The 25,330-nt window shown below is 45.8% G+C and overlaps 1 protein-coding gene across 1 annotated transcript in view; it reads right to left on the reverse strand.

Annotated features, from left to right (window-relative positions):
- Window positions 1–25,330, reverse strand: part of LOC137621027 (ATP-dependent RNA helicase DHX30-like) — a 65,896-nt gene that overhangs the window by 21,376 nt on the left and 19,190 nt on the right. Inside the window, exons 3-5 of the mRNA XM_068351467.1 lie at window positions 15,213–15,293; window positions 14,918–15,014; window positions 1,514–1,680 (exon numbers count right to left, since the gene is read on the reverse strand). Of these exons, the coding sequence (XP_068207568.1) occupies window positions 1,514–1,680; window positions 14,918–15,014; window positions 15,213–15,293 (345 nt within the window). The remainder of the gene's footprint in view (window positions 1–1,513; window positions 1,681–14,917; window positions 15,015–15,212; window positions 15,294–25,330) is intronic.

Here is a 25,330-nt window from a genome sequence, read left to right on the forward strand (position 1 = left end):
GTCAACCTTCTCCGCACGAAAGTCCTGCATCAATGACGTTAACTGAGCCTGCATGGTCTGCAGCAAAGACCACTTAGGGTCTACAGGAGCAGGTGCGGCAACAGACGGTGTGACTGCCTGATGCGGTACCGCTTTGCCTCTCTTAGGAGGTGAGCAGTCGTCGGAAGACTGCAGCGAGTCCGAACTGACCCAGTGGCTACAACTGGGCCGTTGGACTTGAGCGGAAGGGACCGACTTGCGCTTAAGAGGCCGCGAGACCTTGGTCCATGGTTTCTTACGAGAAACCTCTTCCGCAGACGAGGAATAAATGGGCTCTCTCGTCTTTGTGTGGGTGGGGCGATCTTGGGTAGATACGTCCGAAACCACGGAGGGAACGTCTGTTCGCTGATTAAAGCCTCTCGAACCCTTTGGTCGTACGACATTGCTTCTCCCCTGGGCTTGGGAGCTTGCAAGAGGTCCCGGACTGGGAGGACAACAGGCACGAACAGACGAACCCTCAAGCGCAACACTATCCACAACACTATCACTCACTTTATCACCCACTGCACTCTTACACTTCAGCTCCTTGACGTCTGCCATGAGCTGGTTGCGGTCACTAGCCAAGGACTCGACTCTCTCACCCAGAGCTTGGATGGCACGCATCATATCTGCCATCGAAGGTTCTTGAGTGCTAGAAGGGGGATCAGGAGCAACCACTACAGGGGAAGGAATAGGTTGTGGGGCATGAGGAGAGGAAAATTCAACAGAGCGAGACGAACTTCTCCTGACTCTATCTCTCTCTAGCCTACGTGTATATTTAAGGAATTCGATAAAATCGAATTCCGAAAGCCCAACGCATTCCTCACATCGATCTTCCAATTGGCAGGTTTTATCCCGACAATTGGAACAAACGGTGTGAGGATCGATAGAGGCCTTCGGAAGACGCCTTGAACAGTCCCTAGCATTACACTTCCTGAATTTAGGGACTTGAGAAGGGTCAGCCATTTTGAATTAGTCAAGTGGGGAATTCAAAAACTATCCAAAGTCATCAACAAATAATCTGATATCAACAAAAGAATGCAAGGATGTATTGAAGATAAAGCCTGCAAAGCGAAAGCTCAAAACCAGAAATGTGTACTTCACCAAAAAGATGTGAAAACCAATCCAGTTAGCAACAGCGAATTAGTAGGTCTTGCCGGTAGCACGACAGAGAGAAAATTGAGTTCTGTGTTTACATTGAGTACTGAGTACCTGCCCGACAGATGGCGCTGTTGATGTACACCCCCTACCTGCATGGCGATCGCTGGCGGATTTTGAACGTAGAGTTTTCTGTCGAGCAGCAGAGCTGCAGTTTATATAATCACCGGGTAAGTATATTGAAAAATTGCTGATTATAATCTCGGGGGTTATAATAACCGTGTTTCATAATAAAATAAGTAGTATGTATGAGCATAACAACAAACAACATCTCATTAATTAGCTTGATTTTTAATGTGGATAAACCACATATCTGAAGTAAAGTACCTGTACTTACCATCATATAGATACTCCAATCCTTTTACCATTGCATTCAGTTCTGCAGTCTTCTTTCCAAATCCATAGCCAGTGAAGTTCATAGGTTTGGGCCAATTAAAAGTAAAAATGCTTTGATACACCACCTGGTTTTTTATTCGTCCCATGGCCGACGTTTTATGCTGACAACTGAAAAACAACAAAAGATACTCAGTTTCACAAGACACTTCTAAACTTGTAAAATCCTGAATCTATAAGCAGAAATAACATAAATTACAAACCACTGTTTCATTTTGCTGGATGATTACAACTAATACTCTGTGTACTAATAAGAAAATATGAATTCTAACCTAAAGTCCAAAATAGTTCAGCCATAAAAGATTGGATAAATACTAATCCTTTTGCTTGTTCTTCCAATTTAACAAACTCCAGTAGACATTCTTCAATTAAAAATACCGAAATATGAACATTTAGGAAAGGATGACAAACGGAAATTCCAGTGCTGGAAAGGGTTCTCTACTGGTTGGCAGTACTTGATAAGTCCCGGCCCTAATTAGCCTATAAAGAATGAGTTTCCTACACAGTACATGCATTCTGTGGTGTCCGGTTTGAAATTTAAATTGTGATAACCAGTTGTAAGCTGATCGTTGTAGAGAATAAACATATAAACTAATTCCTGTTTGGTCTGTCTAAACCATCCTTCAATGGGTCAAGACCATTACAGGTTCCACCATGTGCAGCTGCTGTGTTCCCTTTCACCTACCCTTTGGACCACATGATATCATTTTGCTGTTAGCAGTTGCCACCTTATCACAATCGCTCCTTGTTTGTTGTGATTGCGGCCATTTTAGTGCTCGGAGTTTGAAATACCCTATGTGCAAAATTTTACCTCAAATAGAGCTGTTGTAAAACAATAAAACAATTTTTAACAATTTGTATTTTTACTACCTGTACAAACCTGAGACATTTACAAGGGTTTACTTCTATGTCAATTTTATACAACCAGACAAAAGAAAATGGGATGCTTGGCTGGTAAACTATAATAGGTTACTAAGCAACTAAATTACTGGGCTATATACACTCTGCTGTGAACAAATTTTCACTTTACCCTAGTCTAGACTTGTGGGTTGGATGGAGTGGGACCTTTGCATAAATGACTCAGATTTTTATAGCAAGGAAAAATACAATTCGTCTTAAAACTTTATAGTTTATTCCTACACGGGTACAAACTTCTAAGTCCTTTATATGGAGAGTCTTCCTTAGAGGAAGGAAATCTGTGTTAAGATCAAGCTCCACGTCATGAATATGACTCCAAGAAGTCTATTAAAAATTAAAAATCAATAAAGACAGTTAATCTGGCTTGTGAAGGGCGGGCCTGAAGTGTTAAATCCATCTAAGATAAAACCTAGGTAGGATGAAGCATTACCAGGTGCAGCTATAAAGAATTGATGTTATTACAATAAAAATCAAAAATTTTAAGTAATTTTTATTTTTCCTAACATACTTACCGAGAACTACTTTCTTAGGAGTTACCTGTAATCTCCTCTCTACCGACCAGAGTTTTGTGTAGTATACCCTAAACCCGTTTTCTATGGAGGGCTAACCCGGGAGTAAGAGAACGTGCCCCGAGGGTAGCTTTTGCGCTAGGTCGAGGTCCGCTTGGGTCGTGAGCGCCAGTAAGTTCCTCGGATGTTGCAATAATTCCTTGCAAGGGCAGAGAGGCACTCGGGGAAGGTAGGGAGGGCCATTACCCGAAAGTAGTTCTCGGTAAGTATGTTAGGAAAAATAAAAATTACTTAAAATTTTTGATTTGTTCCAACACGAATACTTACCTCGAACTACTTTCTTAGGAGACTTACACTTTAGGAGGTGGGAGTGCCTTCCTGACCTTCAGACCCAGCAAGCGGACGCCAAGAGGCCTAGATATTAATTAGGTCTTAAAACAAAAACACACTGGGAAAACGGACGATAGGGTAACTACACAAAGAGCTCACGTTAGTGTCTAAGTACTCACACTTTGAAAAACTTCTTCTGATGTTGAGTCCAGTAATGCAGTTGCAGAGTCGTGTTTTCCAATGGTTACAAGAGTGGTTATCTCCGATAGGGATAGGAAACGGGGATTAGGGTGAAAGGGAACGAACCTGTGTCTCCTGGTTTTGCTATCCACGATTGAGCCTGGGGCTTTACCGTTAAATCACTTGGAGCGCGGAGATGACTGTTCCAATGGAGAACCCGTCTAAGGACCTTCTTGAGTAGTCCTTGAGGTAATGGGCAGTAAAGGTTGACTGGTTCGACCAGGTACCCGCACGAAGGATCTGACCCACTGCCATGTTTTTCTCAAAGGCTAAGGAAGTGCTCAGACCTCTGATGTCATGGGGTTTGGGAGTGCCTGGCAAGGCCAGTCCCTCCTCCTTGTAGGCCCTGGCAATAACTTGTCTCAACCAGAAGGAAATGGTATTCTTCGAAACCTGTTTCTTAGTAACACCTGTGGAGACGAAAAGGCTCTTGATGCCTGACCGGAGATGTGCAGTCCTTTCAAGGTATTTTCTAATGGCACGGACAGGGCATAACCTCAAATCCTCAGGATTCCCAGTCCTAGGAATAGCTGGCAGAGAGAAACCTTCGAATTTTGGGTCCCAGACAGCTGGGTTCTGGGTTTTTGCCACAAACGAAGGAACGAACTTGAAAGAGATCTCTTTCCACCCCTTCGAATGAGAGACGTCATAAGACAGCCCATGGATCTCCCCTACCCTTTTTGCAGAGGCCAAGGCCAGCAAAAAGACTGTCTTGAGAGTGAGATCCCTGTCTACAATATCCTTCATTGGCTCAAAGGGGGGGCTACTTAACATCTTCAGGACCCTAGCTAAGTCCCACTGAGGCACCCTAACTGCTTGCGGGGGGCAGGACTGTTCAAAACTCCTGACAAGCATAGAGATGTGTCTAGAGGAACCCAGGTCGATGCCCTTCAGAAGGAGGACTTGACCCAAGGCTGCTCGTACTCCTTTTATAGCTGGGATTGACATCCCTATCTCGTCCCTGAGATACACCAGAAAGTCTGCTATGTCTGGGACTGAGGCTTTGAGGGGCTTTATGCGCTTCGAAGCGCACCACTTCGTGAAGGAGGCCCACTTCGCTTGGTAGACCGCTGCCGACGACCTTCTCAGGTATCGCGACATCCTCTTAGCTGTTCCTGCTGAATATCCTTCCTTCTTCAGGAGCCGCTCGATAGTCTCCAGGCGTGAAGGCGTAGAGACTGTGGGTTGTCGTGGAACCTGAGAAAGTGTGGCTGTTGTAGAGGATCTGACCTGTCGGGGAGTGGCCATGGAGGATGGCTCGCCAGGTCTTTTAGGTCTGCGAACCACTCTCTCTCCGGCCACCAGGGCGCTACCAAAGTCATCCTTAAGTTTCGGGCAGCCCTTACCCTGTTGAGTACCTGCCTGATCAACGTGAAGGGGGGAAAAGCGTACACGTCTAGGTTGTCCCACTTGTGCTGAAAGGCATCCTCCAAGGCTGTCCTTGGGTCTGGGACAGGAGAACAATACACGGGAAGTTGCGCGTTCAGTTTGGTTGCAAAGAGGTCCATCACCGGGGAACCCCAACGTTGAATGATGAGCTTGGCTACTTCTGGAAGGAGGGACCATTCTGTCCCTACTATTTGACCCATCCTGCTGAGACCGTCGGCTAGAACGTTCTTTTTCCCGGGGATGAACCTTGCCAATAACACAACCTGGTTCGCTTCTGCCCAATCTAGGATCTCTAGGGCGAGATCGCACAACTCCCTTGATTTCAAGCCTCCTTGCTTCTTTATATATGCTACCACTGTGGCGTTGTCGCACATCAACGCCACAGTGTTTCCCCTTAGTAGATCGACGAAGTGCAGGCAAGCTTTCTGGACTGCCTTCAACTCTAGGACATTGATGTGTAGGTCCTTCTCCCCGTCCATCCAGGTTCCTCTCGCCGTCCCGTTGAGGAGATGGGCTCCCCATCCCTGGTTGGAGGCGTCTGTGAATAGAAGTAACTCGGGAAGGTCGTTCGCGAAGGGCATCCCCTTGAGCGAGTTCGACCGGCAATGCCACCATTCCAGGGAGGGTATTGTGTTTGGTAGGGCTGGGATTAATTTCTGGTGCGAGTCCAGTTGGCTCCAGAAGTTCTTCAGGTTCCATTGGACGACTCTGAGTCTGAGTCTCCCCTGGGGAACCAGTTTTTCCAACGACACTAGATGACCTATTAGTCTTTGCCAGTCCTTCGCCCTCCTGGGTTGCCCCGACAGGAACGGACGAAGGATCTTCATCAGATTGCTTATCCTCTCCTCCAACGGAAAAGCTTTCACTAGTAGGGAATCCAGTGTCATCCCCAAATAGGTCATTCTGGTGGAGGGAGATAGGTTCGATTTTTCTGGGTTGATCATGATACCCAGACCCTTGCAAAACTGGAGAAGTTTCATACCTTGCTCCTTCAAAACGTCCTTCGAGGAGGAAAGAAGCAACCAGTCGTCCAGGTACCAGATGAGGCGAATGCCTCGCTCGTGAGCCCACACCGAGACTGTCGTGAAGACTCTCGTGAATACCTGGGGAGCTGTCGACAATCCGAAGCAAAGGGTCTTGAATTGCAGGATCTGGGTACCCCATTTCACCCGGAGAAACTTCCGACTTGAGGGGTGGACCGGAATTTGGAAGTAAGCGTCCTTGAGGTCTATGGTCATCATGTAGTCTTAAACCCTCAAGGACAGCAGGACCGACTTCGGAGTGTCCATTTTGAACTCTGTCTTTCTTACAAACTTGTTGAGAGCCGACAGATCTATCACCGGTCTCCACCCCCCCGTCGCCTTTTCTACCAGGAACAGGCGGCTGTAGAAGCCTGGCCCTGGGTGCAGGATCTCCTCCATGGCGCCCTTTTCCAACATGGTGGACACCTCTTCTTGAAGGGCAGCCCTCTTCAACGGGTCCTTGGGTACCAACCACTCCAACAGGCTGGCCGGAATTAGAGGGGGAGGTTCTGCTAGGAACGGTAACCTGTAACCCTCCTTCAGTACGGACACTGTCCAGGGCTCTGCTCCGTGAGCCTTCCATGCTTGCCAATGTAGTCTGAGGCATCCCCCAACCTGAGGCTTGGGCAGGAGTAGGGGGCCTCCCACTCTACCTCCTCCGGGAGGAGCGGCCTGAACGGCCTCTCCTGGAGGCAGAATAACCTGTCCTAAACGAGGCCGACGCTGCTGGGGCTCCTCTACGGGGGGGCTGAGGCGCTGAGGCCCATGAGGAAGAAGGGGCTTCTCTCCTCGTCAGGCTAGGCGGGGCTTGAGAAGCCGAGGAACCGTCTGAGGCTGATCTCTTATAGGGGGGCCTCCTTACCGGTGGAGGCCTGGGGGCGTTTACTTCTTTTCTCTTAGCCACCTTCTCCATGATCTCCTCTAACTCCTTCAAGGGGAACAAGGAGTCACCCCACACAGGAAGGCTCCTCATGGCCCTCGCCTCTCTGTCTGGGACCTTCCGGGAAAGCTTCGCCAGGATGGTGTCCCTTTTTCGAAGAACCCAATTCGCTGACAGGGCGAGGGACTGGTAGGTGAGGAACTTAAGGGTCTTGCCCCCGGAGATGATAAGCTCCCTCAGGAGGCTTTGCTGTTCTGGGTCCGTCAGGTCATATGTTGCTTGCACACCTACTAGTGTGGAAGCCCACCAGTCCAACCAAGAGGAGATGTGAACTAGGTCTTTAGACATCTCCTCCATCATCGCAGCCTCCGATTGTGAAAAACAAATCGGGGCTGAAGAGGCTCTGTCCTCCGAGGCACCCTGTCCCAGAATGTCGAGAGCAGGTTCCACTTTGCAGGCTCCCGGTCGTTGTCCCTCTGGCACATAAACCCTGCTCTGTGTTTTGAGCCCTTGGAGCAACTTCGAAGAACTCTGCGTCTTGGGAGCTTCGGCATTGCCTGCTACCACTCTATCTACGTGCTCTCGGCCAAGGACGAGATCTCGGGCCACAGGAAGTGCCAGGGAGGATTTTTGTTGGACAGGTGCTTGCATCAAACGGGTAAGGCTGGACCTCCAGTAGTCCTCATCGGTAGCAACTGGCTCTTCAAATCTGTGATGCCTCCTGATCAGGCTTATAACTTTCCGATAGGCAGAGTCCTCGGTCGGGGAACCTTCCCTACCGTCGGCCGAACCCTTGACCTGATCCCGGGGAGCCGGGTCACCGGGCACTCCCACCAGGCGCCTTAGTTCTGGCACAACAGGCACTCCCTTGTGGAGGTACTGGTCTTCCCCGGCGGAGACCTCCGTACCAGGTACGGGGGTTAGAACTGGCATCGCCGAGCCGGCGAGGAATACCGTCCGATCATGCTCTCTGGGGGACGAGGACGCGGATCCCGTGGGCTGACCCGACGGCGGGAACCGTTCCTTAAAGTCCGAGGGCCGCACCAGCTGGGCTGATTCGGCCAGGCTGCCCGTAAGGAAGCACGGTTCCCCCCGCTGGGCGGGGTGAACCGGAGGCTTCGCGGTCTTACGCCTGCCTGCAGAGGCTCGCATTTCTCCCTGCGAGGGTCATACCTACGTCTGGAGGATGGTCTCCGTGGCGAGAAATCCCTGGATCGCCGGTCTGGGGAACACTGTAACTCTGACTTACGGGGAACGAATACCCAATCACCATCGGGGGACCTACTCCTCCTGTGTTTCCTCCGTGGAGAGCGGGACCGTCTCCTGCTGAACCTCGAACGGGATCTTGAGCGGGAACGCCTGCTCCTGGACCGCTCCCTCCGGCGCCGATGTCTCCTCCTGGCTTCTTCTTCTGAAGAGAATGACGCCCCACCATCCGAAGAGCCCGACGACACCGTACCACCCGCACGGCGGGCAGAAGTGGGGGCCACGGAGGGCTTCGCGACTCGTTGCGTACCTGAGGTAGAGGGTTGCAGGAAGGTTTCTGGAACCGTCGTCAGAGGAGCTGGGAACGAAGGTTGGCGCCCAACACTAGGGAACCAGGGATCCAGGCCCTCTTCCATCCGCATAGGGGACCTACCTGGCGTTTTAGGGAGCTTCCACCCGAAGGAATCACTTACTGTGGAGTCTAACTTACCCTGGGTGTCGCCGCCTGCCGAAGAACCTGAAACACAGGCCCACGAAGGGGGCGAAGAAATAGGAACAACATTACTACACCATAAGGGGTCATCGGAGGAAACGTGCCCCTCAAGCACAAGGGCCGAGTCTCCAGAACCCCCCCGACACAGCACTACCAGGCTCCCCACTAGCCCGAGAAGGCCCTGCAACTCCCACTTCACACACACCAGACTCCTGGGGAAGAACCCCCGGATCTTTCCCCGCAACGGACTTACCTCGTCCCCTACTCTAGGTAGGGGAAGGAGAGACAGAAGCCCCGTCGGACCGTCCACTGGGTGACGGTAGCGGCAAAGAGACGCTAGATTTTCTAGGCGAACATTTCGACGACTTCTTTTTCTTCGTGCCGTATCGCACCCACTGAATCTCACTCCAACCAACACACTCAAAGCACGTATCCGAAGGAGAGCACATCTTGCCCCTACAGGAAGAGCAATGGGAGTGAGGATCCACTTCAGGTTTGGAGAGGAACGCTCCACACGATTTTCCGGCTCTAGGCCCAGGACAACGGCGGATTTGCTCCATAGCGCACAACCACAAGACACAGGAACGCAGGGAATCAAAGGGATACACTTGGGAAGCACAAGGAAGGGTAGTGAACGCACAGGAACACAAGGGATAAGCACGAAGTTACCACGCGGTAAACACGCGGGACACACGAGGCGGACACAAAGGGTCGAGAGAGACGAGAGCGACGTGGTATCACGTCGCGACCAGAGAACTTACTGGCGCTCACGACCCAAGCGGACCTCGACCTAGCGCAAAGGCTACCCTCGGGGCACGTTCTCTTACTCCCGGGTTAGCCCTCCATAGAAAACGGGTTTAGGGTATACTACACAAAACTCTGGTCAGTAGAGAGGAGATTACAGGTAACTCCTAAGAAAGTAGTTCGAGGTAAGTATTCGTGTTGGAACAAAACAAATTTAAAAAGGTAGTCAAAAGTACCTTCATTAGGGAATGATAAGTACTTCTTGGTCCACAGCTTGGAAAAGTAAAGTATGCCCAGGATTGATACACTTTTCATAACTTTACAATGCAGAGAATAATTGATGCCATGACAAATGGTTAAGTGCCCTATCAGAGATTTTAATTAGATTATCTGTTCAGCTGAAACAATAAGACCTAAGGAGAAAGTATCCAGGGGCCTATGCATAGTCTTTTAAGCAATGGCCTGATAAAGTGGTCTGCTTCTTCCAGATCCCTGAACTAAGTGCTTACCGTAGGCTACCAAATGGTTCTTGCATAACACTAGGGTTGTGGCAAGTCCACAGAAGTCATGTGCTCGAGTGGGAGCCTTGGCGACACTTCTTCCAAGGATTTATATGTTCTCATAATGGTGTCACACAACCATAAGGAAATAGTATTGTTAGATACTTCTGGTTTTGGAAGAGGCCAGTACTCACACACAAATTAGGAATTCTAGGAATTCTAGGTCTGAGAGAGGCTGCTTTCTTCAGGTATTTACTGACCACTCTTATGGGTCAGAGTAACATTATCTGGATCATCAATTATCTCCTTACCAGATGAGACCGGGAGTCAAATTTAGAATCAAGTATAGCTGGATTTTGTCTTACAAACTCGGGAACAATAGAGAAGGATAATTCCTTCATCCCTTTAGAATGTGAAGCAAGATAAGATAGATCAAATAATTCACTTACGCTCTTAGCTGAGGCTAGAGTAAGGAGGAAGATAATCGTCAGGGTGAGATCCCTGTCTAGAACTTTACGTAAGGGTTCATAAGGGGTCATTTTAGGGAACCTAAGAACTTTAATCACATTTCAAGAGTGAGGTTTAAGATCCTAAGGAGGGCAGATCTGTTCAAAACTTCTGATAAGAGCAGATAGTTCCCATGAAGAGGAGAGATCAGGTCCCCTTAGTTTAAAAACCTGGATCAAAACTGAGAGGTAACCTTTCACCGCATTGACTGAAAAAGGATTTCTCATTCCTCAGGAACCTAAAAAAATCAGCAATCATGGGAATAGTGGCTTTGCATGGAGCAATATTCTCCTTTCGACACCAACTACAAAAAGTTGAAAACTTGCCCTGATAATCCGCAGCAGACAACTTTCAGAAAGTTGTTTCGCAGTTGATCATGAAAAACCTTCCTTTCAGTAATGTTGGATAATCTCCGGCTGTGGACTACCCATGGAACTTTCTTACGTGTGGTTGGCACAGTAGGGTTGGCCATCCTGAAAGTTCTCCAAGAATTTCTGGGAGATCTAGCAAGTCTGGATACCAGTCCATCTGCAGCCACTTAGGGGCTACTAGCATTACTCTGACTTCTCGGGACTCACATATCCTGTTCAGGACCTGACAAATCAGATAGAATGGAAGAAAGGCGCATAAGTCCAGCTCGTCCCAAGGGTGCTGGAAGGCGTCTAGTGTTCACGCGAGCTAGCTATTCAAACCACATGAATGACCAGCCAAAAGAGGACAAAAGTGTTGAAGAATCACTTAAGGGTATCGGCCTGGTGTAATTTTGGCAATATTGGCTGAAATTCGCAAAAATTAGTTACTGTCATATTTCGATAAGTGGGGGTTCCCTCCATTGCCTCGCGCAAGATGAAATCAATATGAAGCCTTTTAAACGGTTTAAAGGGCAATTTAAAGGACCTACCTGGTAAAGGATTAAAGGGCTGGGTAGGCGTAACCTTAGCATTTTCTTTTTTCGTTCTTCCTCAAAGTATTTATTTCTTTTTATCATAATTTTTTTTCGTTCTTCGTACGATATGTTTTCCCGATAGAGTCGGCATCTCCCTATGTTTATGGCAACAACAAAGCCAGTTGCCTAGGCCTATAGTCTTCTGTGGTTGTGCTTTCTTGTATTTTCAAACAGTTGCATCACTTTTTCGAATTATTGAACATCAATTGTGATTTATATATACTACCAAAATGCCTTTAAGGAAGTTTAGTAAGCGAAGGGATGCAAGCTGTCGCAATATTAGGGCTTATAACGAAAACAAAAACATAAACAAACACCATGTGCTCAGCACGTGTGAGAATGACCTCGCGAGTCTTTCCTATAGCGAAGCTGCTTCCGGTGAATTCTATTATTCCCTTGCTCAAATATATCAAGGTGATGATGATGGAACTGATGATTTTATTTTGAAGTTATCTGATGATGATGAGGAGGAGAAGGACGAAGAAGAGAAGGAACATTTTCGAAATGTAACTTCTGTTCATGATGCAACAGATGATGGTGTGTTATCGGGAGCCAAACTACGAATATCTTTATTGAGTGGTTTTGTAACTGATAAAGAAAAGTTCCTAAGGGAAAGCAGTGATGGGGAAATAGTTTTATTACCCTTGAAAGTTTTGAAAGGCGCTTTTAGTTCGACATATTGTGGGCAGTGTGAAAGCAACATAACACTCGAAGTTCATACAAACAGTTTTGATGTTGACTTGAAAGTAAAGTGTCTGTGTGAAGAACCGTCTGTTTTCAAACATACAAACGAGAAAGAAAATGAAAGTGTGAAAACAGATACCATTGGTGAAGGCTTAGCAGCCTTGAATAACACTCGAATTGCCTTAGGTGCTAGACCTATGGCAAACAGCACTTACCAAAGGTATAACAAATATATAAGGAGAAGACCAGGAAAAGAATGTCTGCAATGTATTCAAGAACGGCAAAGAAATAAAGAACATCTAAAGGAGGATATGAAGGTGGAGCTCATTGTTCCCCAAAAATCCTGGCAATAAAGAGTAGAGTGGCGCTCTATGATAACCCCCCCCCACACATAAAATATGATTTTAACTATTTTGTTTAAGTGAAAAGTGTTTTTTTTTTTTTTAGAGGGGATAATATCTCTTATAAAAGAGAGGGTACCAGGTGCCCTATAGGGGTTTTCCAAGAGACACTATGGTTTTAAAAGCAAAAAAAAGGTAAGCAAAACTTTAGAACCGTTTTTCTCAAAACATACATTTTTCTACTTTCAAACTTGAATAACTCTGTTATTTATGAATGGATTTTTATAATCTAAAAAGCAATTTAATCAGAGATTGTGAGAAAACTCATCACCAGGGCTATCTTTCTTCTTTTCTCTCTTAATTTTTTTCTACGAACATTGAAATACATAATTTTATGGTATTATTTTATTACATTTCTAAAAATTGTTTAAAAATAGCATAAATCATATATTAGATTTTCTATCATATCATTTTATTTGGTAGGAATTGAACTTTCTGCTGGTATCTTTTTTTTTTAAATTGAGTGATAAACAAGAAAGATCTAATTTAAAAAACATGAAAAAAATGTTATTTTTAAGAGAAAAATATTCGTAAAAAAAAGTTTTCATTCAATTGACCTGAAATTTTATGTGAATCTTCCTTATAATTAGAGGTAATAACTGTGCAAGTTTCAACACCGCCACTCAAAATTAACCCTCCCCCCGCCGATACCCTTAACACCTCAACCCTTTCAAATCACATGGATTTACATGGTCAGTCCTTGTACTGACTCTAGGTGTTGTAGGAGGTGCAATCTCCCGTCTCTTTTGACGTCCCCATGAACTATCGAATATCTGGCCCATGCATTAACATGGGGAAAAGCCCTTCAATGGGTTTGTCTTGCCCGGCCTCATTGCTGATCAAGACTGGGACTCACCTATCAGATTACTGCACAAGGAGGGTTGCTGTCTTATATGAAGTGTCTCTCCAGATACCATTGAAGGTACAATACTGAAGACTGAGACTACCATTGAAACAAGCCATTCCAGCCACTTTTCCTAAAGCTTTGTTGGTAGATGGGGCTGTTGAAGGAGAGGGAATGCTACCTCTTGAAGATGCTGCTTTGTCCCGAGGTGGGAAGAATCTTTACCTGAGGGTGTTGATGTCTTAAAAAAAAAAATTGGTATACAGTATGTCTGGGCAAAAAGGCAACTTTTCCGATTCATCAGGATCCCCCACCAAGATTGAACAAAAGGCGTTTGTCCCGATGGGAGTCGTCAGAGTAGTGCAGGAGACTAAAGTCATTGGCGTGTATCCCTGCCCTGAATGTGGGATGGATTTTGGAATTTCCTTCTTGGATGAAATTAGTCAAACAAACTCAAGCATATTTGGAAGGTCCACAACTGGTCTCCCATCCCCCAAATTCTATTGAAGACAATTGTCGGCAAGAGAGAACTACTCAGAGTGATTTAGATCTATAATAGGATCAAATGTGAGGATCAACCCCATGAGTAACTGGACGTCGACAATAACAACTTCAGAGGTCTACTGGATAACCCTGCCAGTCACAATTAAGTGTGAGCACTGGAAAGTGCATGTGTAAATGCATACATTTAGCTCTTGCAGGCGCTAGTCTCTTGCTAAAGAGAACTTACATTTGCGCTCTTATGAAGCACTTACGGGTGATGTACGTAACTTTGAGGTGAAGTAAACCACCTACTGTATTTTAAACACCTAACAGGATGAGCACATACAAGAGCATTTAATGTAGAGAGATTTGCACACTCTCCGAAGAGCTAGCATACTCAGGTGACAGCGTGGGCTCAAGTGATAGCGTGCTCTGAGGTGAGAGTCCTGTGTTCACCTTGAATGCACGCTGTGCGTTGAGAGACAAGTTAGCATTAAACATGACTCCACAAGGATGGGCGTGTTCAATTGCTAAAGATGCTCAAGTCGGTAAAAAGTGAGCTGATTGCAGACCTCGTCTGATGATCAGCATTCCAATTGAGTTGGGGAACACTGATTCAGCGGAGCTCGCAACATTGGTATCTAAAGAAGGATACGGTATTCCTTTGGGAAGAAGCTTGTTCCACCTGATACAGTTTTTTCCGACATCGGAAAAGTCTGACTCATGGGGGGCACAGGTGAGAGTTCAGCGTTCACCTTTGACCAGCCAGTCAAGTTGTGGGAGACATGTGGTTATTACAAAAACTACAGTATATCCCAAGAAGCTGTTAACATCATTACCAGGGAAGTGTCCAAGAGTACTGAAAAAAATAAACTGGAAAGCATATAACCGCCAAAATCTTCAGCCAGTGGAAGAATGTATGTTCCCACGGATTGCTGCTATCAAAGTGGCTACTCAGTGAGTTAGCAGGGGGGTCCCCCTCCCACCTAACTACACCTCATTATAAATCTTCAAAGCTGTATTCCGGCTTTGCTGTTATCATCTCCTACGTAAAGGACAATGGTTTATATTTGCGGCGGAACAAAATTTAATCTTTTGCTCCTTACAAGAATGAAATCTCAATGCTAGGTAAAATTAATCATATTAACAAAAATCTATCATCCAAAGCAATACCTAGTATTGTTTCTTTGAAATACTGACTGAATGTAAGCATTCGAGTATAATTAAAAGATGTAAACAATACCGTACTTACCTATAAGAGGAATCCAAATTTGAACTTAGGTTATTGAACATATTATTCAGAGTTCCTTTAACATTAGGGAAAAGACCTAAAACCTTTTCCTTTTGATCTGGAAAAAAAAAAACAAATATGAATACCACTAATAATGACATTTCATAGTAAATAAAAGGCAATTTATACCGGTATGTTTGGTTTTTGCAAAATTTACCCAATGGCACTACAGTAAAGAATGAGGGTTTGTATCAGTATAGGAACAAATAAGTCTTACAATGAAAAATAAGTCTATTAAATAATCACTGCTACTCACTTTGTACATATTGTGTGTCTGCTCTAACTAGCTGCTGTAGCTGCGTTTGTGGTTGGCGAGATTGTGCTTTTGCAAATCCACCTGTTAATAAAAAACAATTGAGAAATTTTTCAATAGCCACAAATATCACCAATATCATAATTATTGATGCAATGATGCTAATAAAATATCACCTTATTTACAAATTACTATACAGTTCTTGATATGAAAACTTATCAATGACCATGATTTCTTATTTGTAAAGTTGGACATTATCAACTAGTTACAGATAAAGCAAAGTGGGATTGGGCTATTAGACATGGGACGAACGCTCATACATTTCTTTTGACTGGCCATGTGCAGTAACAAAGAAATTGATGTACAGTAAAATATTTGTAAAAATAAACTATTAAGCTAATATCTATCAAAACTTCCTTTTAAAAATTAAACAATTTTAAAAAATGCTGCATTCCACTTTAATTATAATAAGATCCATATCTTCCCTGCTACCTGGAGCATTATAATCCCTTCACTGCAGTAAACTCAACTGCTGACAAAGGAATTATTACTCATCAAATTAAAAAATCACAATTCTTTAAAAAGCAATTTGCATTTTACTGACTACACAAACCTGATTCCTTTAATAGGAGTATGATTTCCACAAAACTGGAAACAGCTTTTAAATTCATGGTGATGTGTCAGTAATTACTGGAGGGTGGTGGAGAATCCCGCTCCCCACACCAGTACACGTCCTTTAATTGGAGACTCATCCTTAAGAGGGGGAAAGTTCCTAATAACCAAACTGACAAGTTTCAAATCCTGAGATGTCAAACACTCAGACTCAAAGAGGTATAAGATTTTATAGGTTCCTGTTCTACACAAATGGTCATGGATGAACTTATCTTTATAAGACACATTACCTGAAATGTATGGCTATTAAAAGTAATGAGTTTACATTTGTATCCATCCTCCCACTAGCATGGATAATGGGGGGGGACATACTTCTATCTACACAATAGAATAGTAGCTACCTACATCAGTCTATTACAGTGAATAATGGAGCGACTGTGGTACCCTAAGAGAGGGGTTAAGGAAAGAAGATAAAGGCAAGACCTCCTCACTCTTACCAAAGTTGATGCAACCACTATCTTAGACAAGATGCTTATTCTCCTGTGAGGTCTAAAAGCTGTTCATGAATATCAGATGCAAGGGACAGTGACACTGCCCTATCAAGCAGGACAATGCCCTAGAGACTGACCACATATGCATATGATCTGCACCCAAGCCCCTCTCCACCTAAGCTAGGACCAAGGAAGGCCTGACGATGGCTGCTGAGGACTCAGCAGATAGACCTCAAACCCTCATACTTAGCTCACAAGGATAGTGAGATTGCAGCAACCAAAGGAACTTACGAGTTTGATCAGAACTTGAACATCAGTTTGGCAATAATCACGCAATAACGTTACCAACAGGCCAGCAGGTATGCTACACTATCCATTAAGCCACTACCACAGGTCCAAGGGAGAACATGTCAAAGAACTTGTGGGTGTTCCCTCAGTTGTCTGGCATTTTCAGACACCCACCATCAACATTTGCTCCAATGACAGGTTCTTCTGAAAGGATAGTGTTGCACCACCCAACTTCATGACCATGTGCCTGTGTAGGCTCCTCAGGATTCCAGGGTAACGGTGGATACGTTCTCCATATCGTTTCTCAAAGCCAGGAGATGATGTTTTTTGGAGATTGGTGTTCTTTAGAGATTTTCTTGCTACATTTTTTCACTCAAAAATGATAAATTTGAAGATAATTTGTATTTTTCCTAACCATACAAACCTTAGCTATTTACATTGGGTTTACCTTTTAGCGTAGCTGAAATGGCGAGCCATTAGAATTTAACGAGGGTGTAATACCCCCGCGCTAGTTAGCGGGGGGGGGGGTAGGGGAGTGGTAGCTAGCTACCCCTCCCCCCTCTCACACACAGGTGAATGCTCCACTTTCACTTAGAGGTAGGACTTAGTCTTGGGGGACAGGGCTGGCGGGCAAATATATGTAAATAGCTAAGGTTTGTATGGTTAGGAAAAATGTTATTTTCATTAGTAAAATAAATTTTTGAATATACTTACCCGGTGATCATATAGCTGTCAGCTCTGCTGCCCGACAGAAAAACCTAAGGACAAAATACGCCAGCGATCGCTATACAGGTGGGGGTGTACATCAACAGCGCCATCTGTCGAGCAGGTACTCAAGTACTCCATGTCAACACAGAACCAATTTTCTCCTCTGCCCACTGGGTCTCTATTGGGGAGGAAGGGAGGGTCCTTTAATTTATGATCACTGGGTAAGTATATTCAAAAATTTATTTTACTAATGAAAATAACATTTTTCAATATTAAACTTAGCCGGTGATCATATAGCTGATTCACACCCAGGGGGGTGGGTAGAGACCAGCATTATGTGTTACATTAAGAGCTAAGTATTTTGTATTCCATATTAGCAGTTATTCAAAATAACAAACATAAAATCAATAAGTACCTGGTAAGGAAGTCGACTTGAACAATTACTCTGCCTTTTTAAGTACGTCTTCCTTACTGAGCCTCGCGATCCTCATAGGATGCTGAGCGACTCCTAGGAGCTGAAGTATGAAGGGTTGCAACCCATACTAAAGGACCTCATCAAAACCTCTAATCTAGGCGCTGCTCAAGAAATGACTTTGACCACCCGCCAAATCAAGTAGGATGCGAAAGGCTTCTTAGCCTTCCGGACAACCCAAAAACATAAATAAAACATTTCAAGAGAAAGATTAAAAAGGTTATGGAATTAGGGAATTGTAGTGGTTGAGCCCTCACCCACTACTGCACTCGTTGCTACGAATGGTCCCAGAGTGTAGCAGTTCTCGTAAAGAGACTGGACATTCTTAAGATAAAAAGACGCGAACACTGATTTGCTTTTCCAATAGGTTGCGTCGATTATACTTTGCAGAGATCTATTTTGTTTAAAGGCCACTGAAGTTGCGACAGCTCTAACTTCGTGTGTCCTTACCTTCAGCAAAGCTTGGTCTTCCTCATTCAGATGGGAATGAGCCTCTCGTAATAACAGTCTGATAAAATAGGATAAAGCATTCTTTGACATAGGCAAAGATGGATTCTTAACTGAACACCATAAAGCTTCAGACGGGCCTCGTAAAGGTTTTTAAATAGAACTCAAGAGCTCTTACAGGACATAAGACTCTTTCTAGTTCATTTCCAACCATGCGATAAGTTTGGAATATCGAACGATATTGGTCAAGGCCGAGAAGGCAGCTCGTGTTTGGCTAGAAAACCAAGTTGTAGAACATGTAGCCGTTTCGGATGAGAATCCGATGTTCTTGCTGAAGGCATGAATCTCACTGACTCTTTTAGCTGTGGCTAAGCATATCAGGAAAAGAGTCTTTAAGGTGAGATCTTTCAGGGAGGCTGATTGTTGCGGTTCGAACCTGTCTGACATAAGGAATCTTAGTACCACGTCTAAATTCCAACCAGGTGTAACCAAACGACGCTCCTTCGTGGTCTCAAAAGACTTAAGGAGGTCCTGTAGATCTTTATTGTTGGAAAGATCTAAGCCTCTGTGACGGAAGACTGATGCCAACATGCTTCTGTAACCCTTGATAGTGGGAGCTGAAAGAGATCGTTCTTTCCTCAGATATAAGAGAAAGTCAGCTATTTGAGTTACAGAGGTACTGGTCGAGGATACAGATACTGACTTTCACCAGTTTCGGAAGATTTCCCACTTCGATTGGTAGACTCTAAGGGTAGATGTTCTCCTTGCTCTATCAATCGCTCTGGCTGCCTCCTTCGAAAAGTCTCTAGCTCTCGAGAGTCTTTCGATAGTCTGAAGGCAGTCAGACGAAGAGCGTGGAGGCCTTGGTGTACCTTCTTTACGCGTGGCTGACGTAGAAGGTCCACCCTTAGGGGAAGAGTTCTGGGAACGTCTACTAGCCATCGAAGTACCTCGGTGAGCCATTCTCTCGCGGGCCAGAGGGAAGCAACTAGCGTCAACCTTGTCCCTTCGTGAGAGGCGAACTTCTGCAGTACCTTGTTGACAATCTTGAACGGAGGGAATGCATATAGATCTAGATGTGACCAATCTAGTAGAAAGGCATCTATATGAACTGCTGCTGGGTCCGGGATTGGTGAGCAAAATATTGGGAGCCTCTTGGTCATCGAGGTTGCGAAGAGATCTATGGTTGGCTGGCCCCAGGTGGCCCAAAGTCTCTTGCATACATCCTTGTGGAGGGTCCATTCTGTTGGAATTATTTGTCCCTTCCGACTGAGACAATCTGCCATGACATTCAAGTTGCCTTGGATGAACCTCGTTACTATTGAAATGTCTAGACCTTTTGACCAGGTGAGGAGGTCCCTTGCGATCTCGTACAATGTCAGAGAGTAGGTCCCTCCTTGCTTGGAGATGTACGCCAAAGCCGTGGTGTTGTCCGAGTTCATCTCCACCACTTTGCCTTGAAGGAGAGACCTGAAGCTTTTCCAGGTCAGACGTACTGCCAGTAGCTCCTTGCAGTTGAAATGCATTGTCCTTTGACTCGAGTTCCATAATCCCGAGCATTTCCTACCGTCTAATGTCGCACCCCAGCCTACGTCCGATGCGTCCGAGAAGAGAACGTGGTTGGTAGTCTGAACAGTCAGGGGAAGACCCTCTCTAAGGTTAATATAGTCCTTTCACCAAGTCAGACAAGACTTTAACTTTCCGGAAACCGGGATCGAGACCGCTTCTAGCGTCTTGTCCTTTTTCCAGTGAAAAGATAGATGGTATAGAAGAGGACGGAGGTGTAGTCTCCCTAGTGACACAAATTGATCCACGGATGACAGTGTCCCTACCAGACTCATCCACAGCCTGACTGGGCAGCGTTCCTTCTTCAGCATCTTCTGGATGGATAGCAGGGCTGGGGGCTGATCGTCTTGTTCAGCAACGTCCTCATCAGAGGGTTCCTCATCCGAAACTGATGAGGAAACGGCAACGGAGTGGGCAACGTCTGACTCGCTGAATCCGGTCGCACTGGTGGATGCGTGACGGAGCCGGACGCAATATCATGGCACTGCTGCACAGTCTGTGAACTGTCAACAACCATGGGTGCGCGAGGAAGTACAGCGTCAACCCGAAACTGTCTAGACTGCTGGGTTGTGCAGTCAACACCCTACCGGGTTGCTGAGGTTGACGCACTGCGTCACAACAAGTCACCTCTGCTGGTTGTTGAACGTCTTCCTAGTGACACACTGAACGTCAACAACCACCTCCGAGCGTCGCTTAACGTCAACGTGCGACTGGCAACCCACACTGGGTCGCATCGGTGGAGGAACCACCTCAACTGGCAGACGCGAGTAGGATACCTCAGCGCAACAGGGCGCACAACCAACCGGTTGGAAGGTTGTTGGCCAGAAGGTTCTTCTCCGCACTTAAGTCCTCTATCAAGGACACAAGCTTGGACTGCATGTCTTGCAGCAAAGCCCATTAAGGGTCTACGGGAGCAGGTGTGGCAACAGACGGGGTTAGCGACTGAGGCGGAACCATTTACCATCCCTGGAAGCCTTGTTATGTGTGACATAATAGTACAGCAAAACTTCAAAGGCTCGACAAAAGCTGAGAAGTTGACCTGTAAACAACTTGGAGCGTCTCCTGGCTAGGCGCCAGGGCGAGTCTACCAGAATTGAGAAGTCTATCTGGGCAGAGGCATGAACTCCCAAGCCGAGAACTTTTCTCGTGTCCTATCAGACTCTCGCTCTATAAGCCAGTTTAAAAGAAGGGAAATCAAAGGCTGTATCCCTAAAACTCCTCCTGGTGCAAAAACCAGTCGCCTAGCCAACGTAACGCTCTCTAGGAGAGCGAGAGAGCACTAGCTTAACAACAACGGCTTCGAAGTAGCTAGGCCTAGTGTAAGTTCTGACGTTTAGGCGAACGAGGAGCAGCAGTTACAAGATCCGGACGAAGATCCTTAAAAAAAATCATCATGATTTAATTAAAGTCCATAGGAGGCTAAGCAGCTTAAGGCTCCTCTCCAAATGACAGAGTCCTCAAAGGAATATCAGTAGGAGGGAGAACAGCACTTTCTCATCTACAGGAACCTTGTCCGATAAAAGCTAGGTTATCTCAGTGAGTCTCTCACTGGTGCATTAGTAGCAGACCAGAAGGCAACGTCATGTAACTGCTTGACAGTCTGTGAACTGTCAACAACTGAACTGTCAACCACAACAGGTGCGTGAGGACATACAGCACTGGTGCATTAGTAGCAGACCAGAAGGCAACGTCATGTAACTGCTTGATAGACTGTGAACTGTCAACAACTGAACTGTCAACCACAACAGGAGCGTGAGGACATACAGTGTTCACTCGAGACTGCTTTGACTGTCTATACTGAGCAGTCAAAACAACTCTAGAATGCGGAGGTTGACGCACAGCGTCAAAACAAAGCAACTTAACTCCACCCTCCTGTTGTTGTGGTAACTCGCGAACGTCAACGGAGGGTAGCGTGCGTCTGTGAACGTCAACGTGCGGCTGGCAGGGTACACTGCGCATGGGTGGTGGAACTCTCACAGGCGGAGTGCGGGAGCAGGTAGCGTCAGCGTCTACTGTACGCACAACCTTGGTTGGTTGTAGGCTAACGGGTGCAGCGTCAACCTTCTCCGCACGATACTCCTGCATAAAAGATGCTAACTGTGTCTGCATAGACTGTAGCAAAGACCACTTAGGGTCTACAGTAGCAGGTGCGGCAACAGACGGTGTTACTGCCTGTTGCGGTACCGCTTTGCCTCTCTTAGGAGGTGAGCAGTCGTCGGAAGACTGCAGCGAGTCCGAACTGACCCAGTGGCTACAACTGGGCCGTTGGACTTGCGCGGAAGGGACCGACTTGCGCTTAATAAGCTGCGAGACCTTGGTCCATGGTTTCTTACGAGAAACCTCTTCCGCAGACGAGAAGTAAATGGGCTCTCTCGTCTTTGTGTGGGTGGGGCGATCTTGGGTAGATACGCCCGAAACCACGGAGGGAAACGTCTGTTCGTTGATCAAGGCCTGACGAACCCATAAGTCGTTCGACATTACTTCTCCCCTGGGCTTGGGAGCTTGCAAGAGGTCCCGGACTAGGTGAACGACAGGCACGAACAGACGAACCCTCGGACGCAACACTGTAACACTTTGCGCATATCACTTTATCACTTCGATTTTCTGTTTTGCACTTATTTCACTGAAATCGAAACTTTTACTGATTTCTACCTGAAACACGCAATTCTACCCTTCATTAAAAGGTAGTAATTGCGAAAACAGTCGTATAATGCAGCTCATTAATACTAGCAAAAACAGAAAACATATAAAGATAAAGAATTCAGTGGCTGGGAAAGAGACTAAACACTAGTTCAATTAAACTACGTTTACAATCTCTCACCGCACATAGCCTGGGGACAAGAATAAAACCCTAGAAACGTTTTACCTTCTTCCCCGTACAGCGACTAGGGAGGAGAGTGACACGAGAACAACGTTACCCGCTTGAACGGAACGTTTTTTTTCTCCTCTCTCTCCCTCCGTCTCTATCTCTCTCTCTCTTTCTCTCTTGATTTCGCACCTGAGAGAAGAGCCCAATTATATATCGTCAAAAAAACATGTTATATGGCTAAAGGAAAGAACTGAAAGGTTTTCCAAATAAAAAGTTCCTTTAATTTAGAATTTAAACCATTTAAGTTAAGAAAGAATGAACGAAACGTCAGAATCGATTTACTCTTACTGCAAAGTGAAACCGTGATACACTCTCTCTCTATCGTAACGATAGAGCGCATGTTGAACGTCCTGAACGTCAACAACTGCGTAGTCTAAAAAAACTAAACGTTAGTTCATCTTTGAAAACAGTACGAAGACTATCAAAGAAATTCTTTCATAAAACATTAAATTTAAAAAGTTTTAAATTCTTTAAAGGCTAAATACGATATAACGGGCTCAACGTTGATTAACTTCGGTTCCAAGTTAGGACCGCCTACTATCAGGAAAGGTCGCAAATAAACAAAACATAAAAATTTCTTTTTATATGTTTATAATAAATGGAAAGTTAATCGAAGAGGCCTAATAAAGGCGGAGAGATATAAAATATATAGATCTATAACGTGTTAAGCAAAATTACTAAAAACCTAAACACACTTCCGTCTAAGGGAAGGGTCGGCCATTTAAAAGTGAAAGAGAGTCCATACTCTCTTAGTCACCATAATTAAATCTATCCAAAACGAGTTCAAGTTTTGAGATGAAGATAAAACCCCTGCATAGCGAAAGCTCAAAACTAGAATAGTGTACTTCACCAAATAGTTGTGAAAACAAATCCAGTTAGTAACAGCGTATTTTAGTAGGTCTTGCCAGTGGCACGACAGAGAGAAAATTGGTTCTGTGTTGACATGGAGTACTTGAGTACTGTACCTGCTCGACAGATGGCGCTGTTGATGTACACCCCCACCTGTATAGCGATCGCTGGCGTATTTTGTCCTTAGGTTTTTCTGTCGGGCAGCAGAGCTGACAGCTATATGATCACCGGCTAAGTTTAATATTGAAAAATACAAATTATCTTCGAATTTGTCATTTGTTCCGTAACCAAAATACAAACCACGCTATTTAAATTGGGTGACTTACCCCTTAGGAAGGGTGGAAAGTCCCCAGCCATACTGGATTTGGCTTTACCCGGGGACTCAGAATCCGAGTGAGTCGCACTCGAGAAAAGGAGTCCCTGCACCTCACAAATTCCTTGCTCCGCAAGGAACCGTGTGGCCTACATAAGCTTGTGTGTGAAGGAAGAAGTGTGACCCGTCCTAGGCAGTTGACCTGGAGTTCCAGAAGGTACTCTGGGTTAGGACGTTCCCAATACCACCTCGTCAGGGTATGGGGGACGCCACAGTATTGACTCAATACTCGGAACACAAGGAAGCATGGTTTACCTGCAGAGGTTCGAGGTCAGCTATGCAGAGACCAGGATGCTGCTTCCCAGTAGAGGGGAAAATGAAGAAAGAAGTAAGGGCCAGACATACTTCTTTCGTTCATGCAGACTAAAACCTGATAACAATGCCCTCAACCTTCTGCTACTTGTACAAAAAGGAGCCTGAGGTTGGACCAGCTGTTGTGTAGCCACCACAGAGCGATAGAAAACGTATCAAAACTCCTGTGGGTCACGCCCTGCAGGAAGCGGGCTGCGAAGGTCATTAGACGCTTCCAGACTCCAGCTTGTAGCACCTGCGTCACGGAGTAGTATTACTCGAAGGCGAGGGACGTTGCGATGTATCCGACATCGTGTTGTAGGGCGACGTGACGGGGGAGGGTCTGGATTCAGGTCGAGAAGAATGTCCTTAAGTCTGAGCTGAAGAGGTATACTAGTGACTCTCCCCCGTGTCCTTCTTGTGCTCCCAACCCGGCTGCACGTGAGGACAAACTGCAGCTGTTCCCAGCGCTAACCTCTCGATTCCTTTACTGGCAAGAAGGAGAAGGTTTTGGGACATCAGATATAGAATGGTGACTCGAAATCTTGAAGGAATTGGACCGAAGGCCGGGACCCCAAGATTCTGAGTCTAGCCAACAACTCAGGAGCGAACCTGAATGTTGCCTTCCCCCATTCCTTAGAAAGGGCGGAGTCGTACGAGACCAAGAAGATTGCTTACACACTGGCCACGGCCAGAGTGAGCAGGAGACCCAAGACGGAATACGATCAGAGGCCTGACGTAAAGGGTCTTGAGAAGATCTCTTAAGGGACTAAAAAGTCCGAGCCATGCTCCATGTTGGAGGTCTCACTCCGACTAGGGCAGGGACGTTCGCAGCTTCGCATGAGCGAGGAAAGGTCCAGCGGGAAGGAAAAAGTTATTCCTTTGAGCCTGAAGGTCAGGGAAAGGCTGAGCGACCGGCTTCATTGCCGAGAGCGGAAAGGAGTTTCCCCTCGCCGAAAGGCAATAAGTTCGTTATTGCTGGAGAAGAGGCCTCAAGGGAAGAGGTATATCTCCCACGACACCAACCACCGAAGACTCTCCACTTCGCCTGGAAGACCTCTGCGGATGACTATCGCAGATGACGCGACCTCCGTCCCGCAACTGTAGCGGGTTGTCTCTTCTTGAGGAGGAGGCGTAGTGTCTCCAGGCATGAAG

The sequence above is a fragment of the Palaemon carinicauda genome, chromosome 27 (assembly GCF_036898095.1).
Source record: "Palaemon carinicauda isolate YSFRI2023 chromosome 27, ASM3689809v2, whole genome shotgun sequence".
In the NCBI taxonomy this organism is placed as follows: Eukaryota; Metazoa; Arthropoda; class Malacostraca; order Decapoda; family Palaemonidae; genus Palaemon; species Palaemon carinicauda.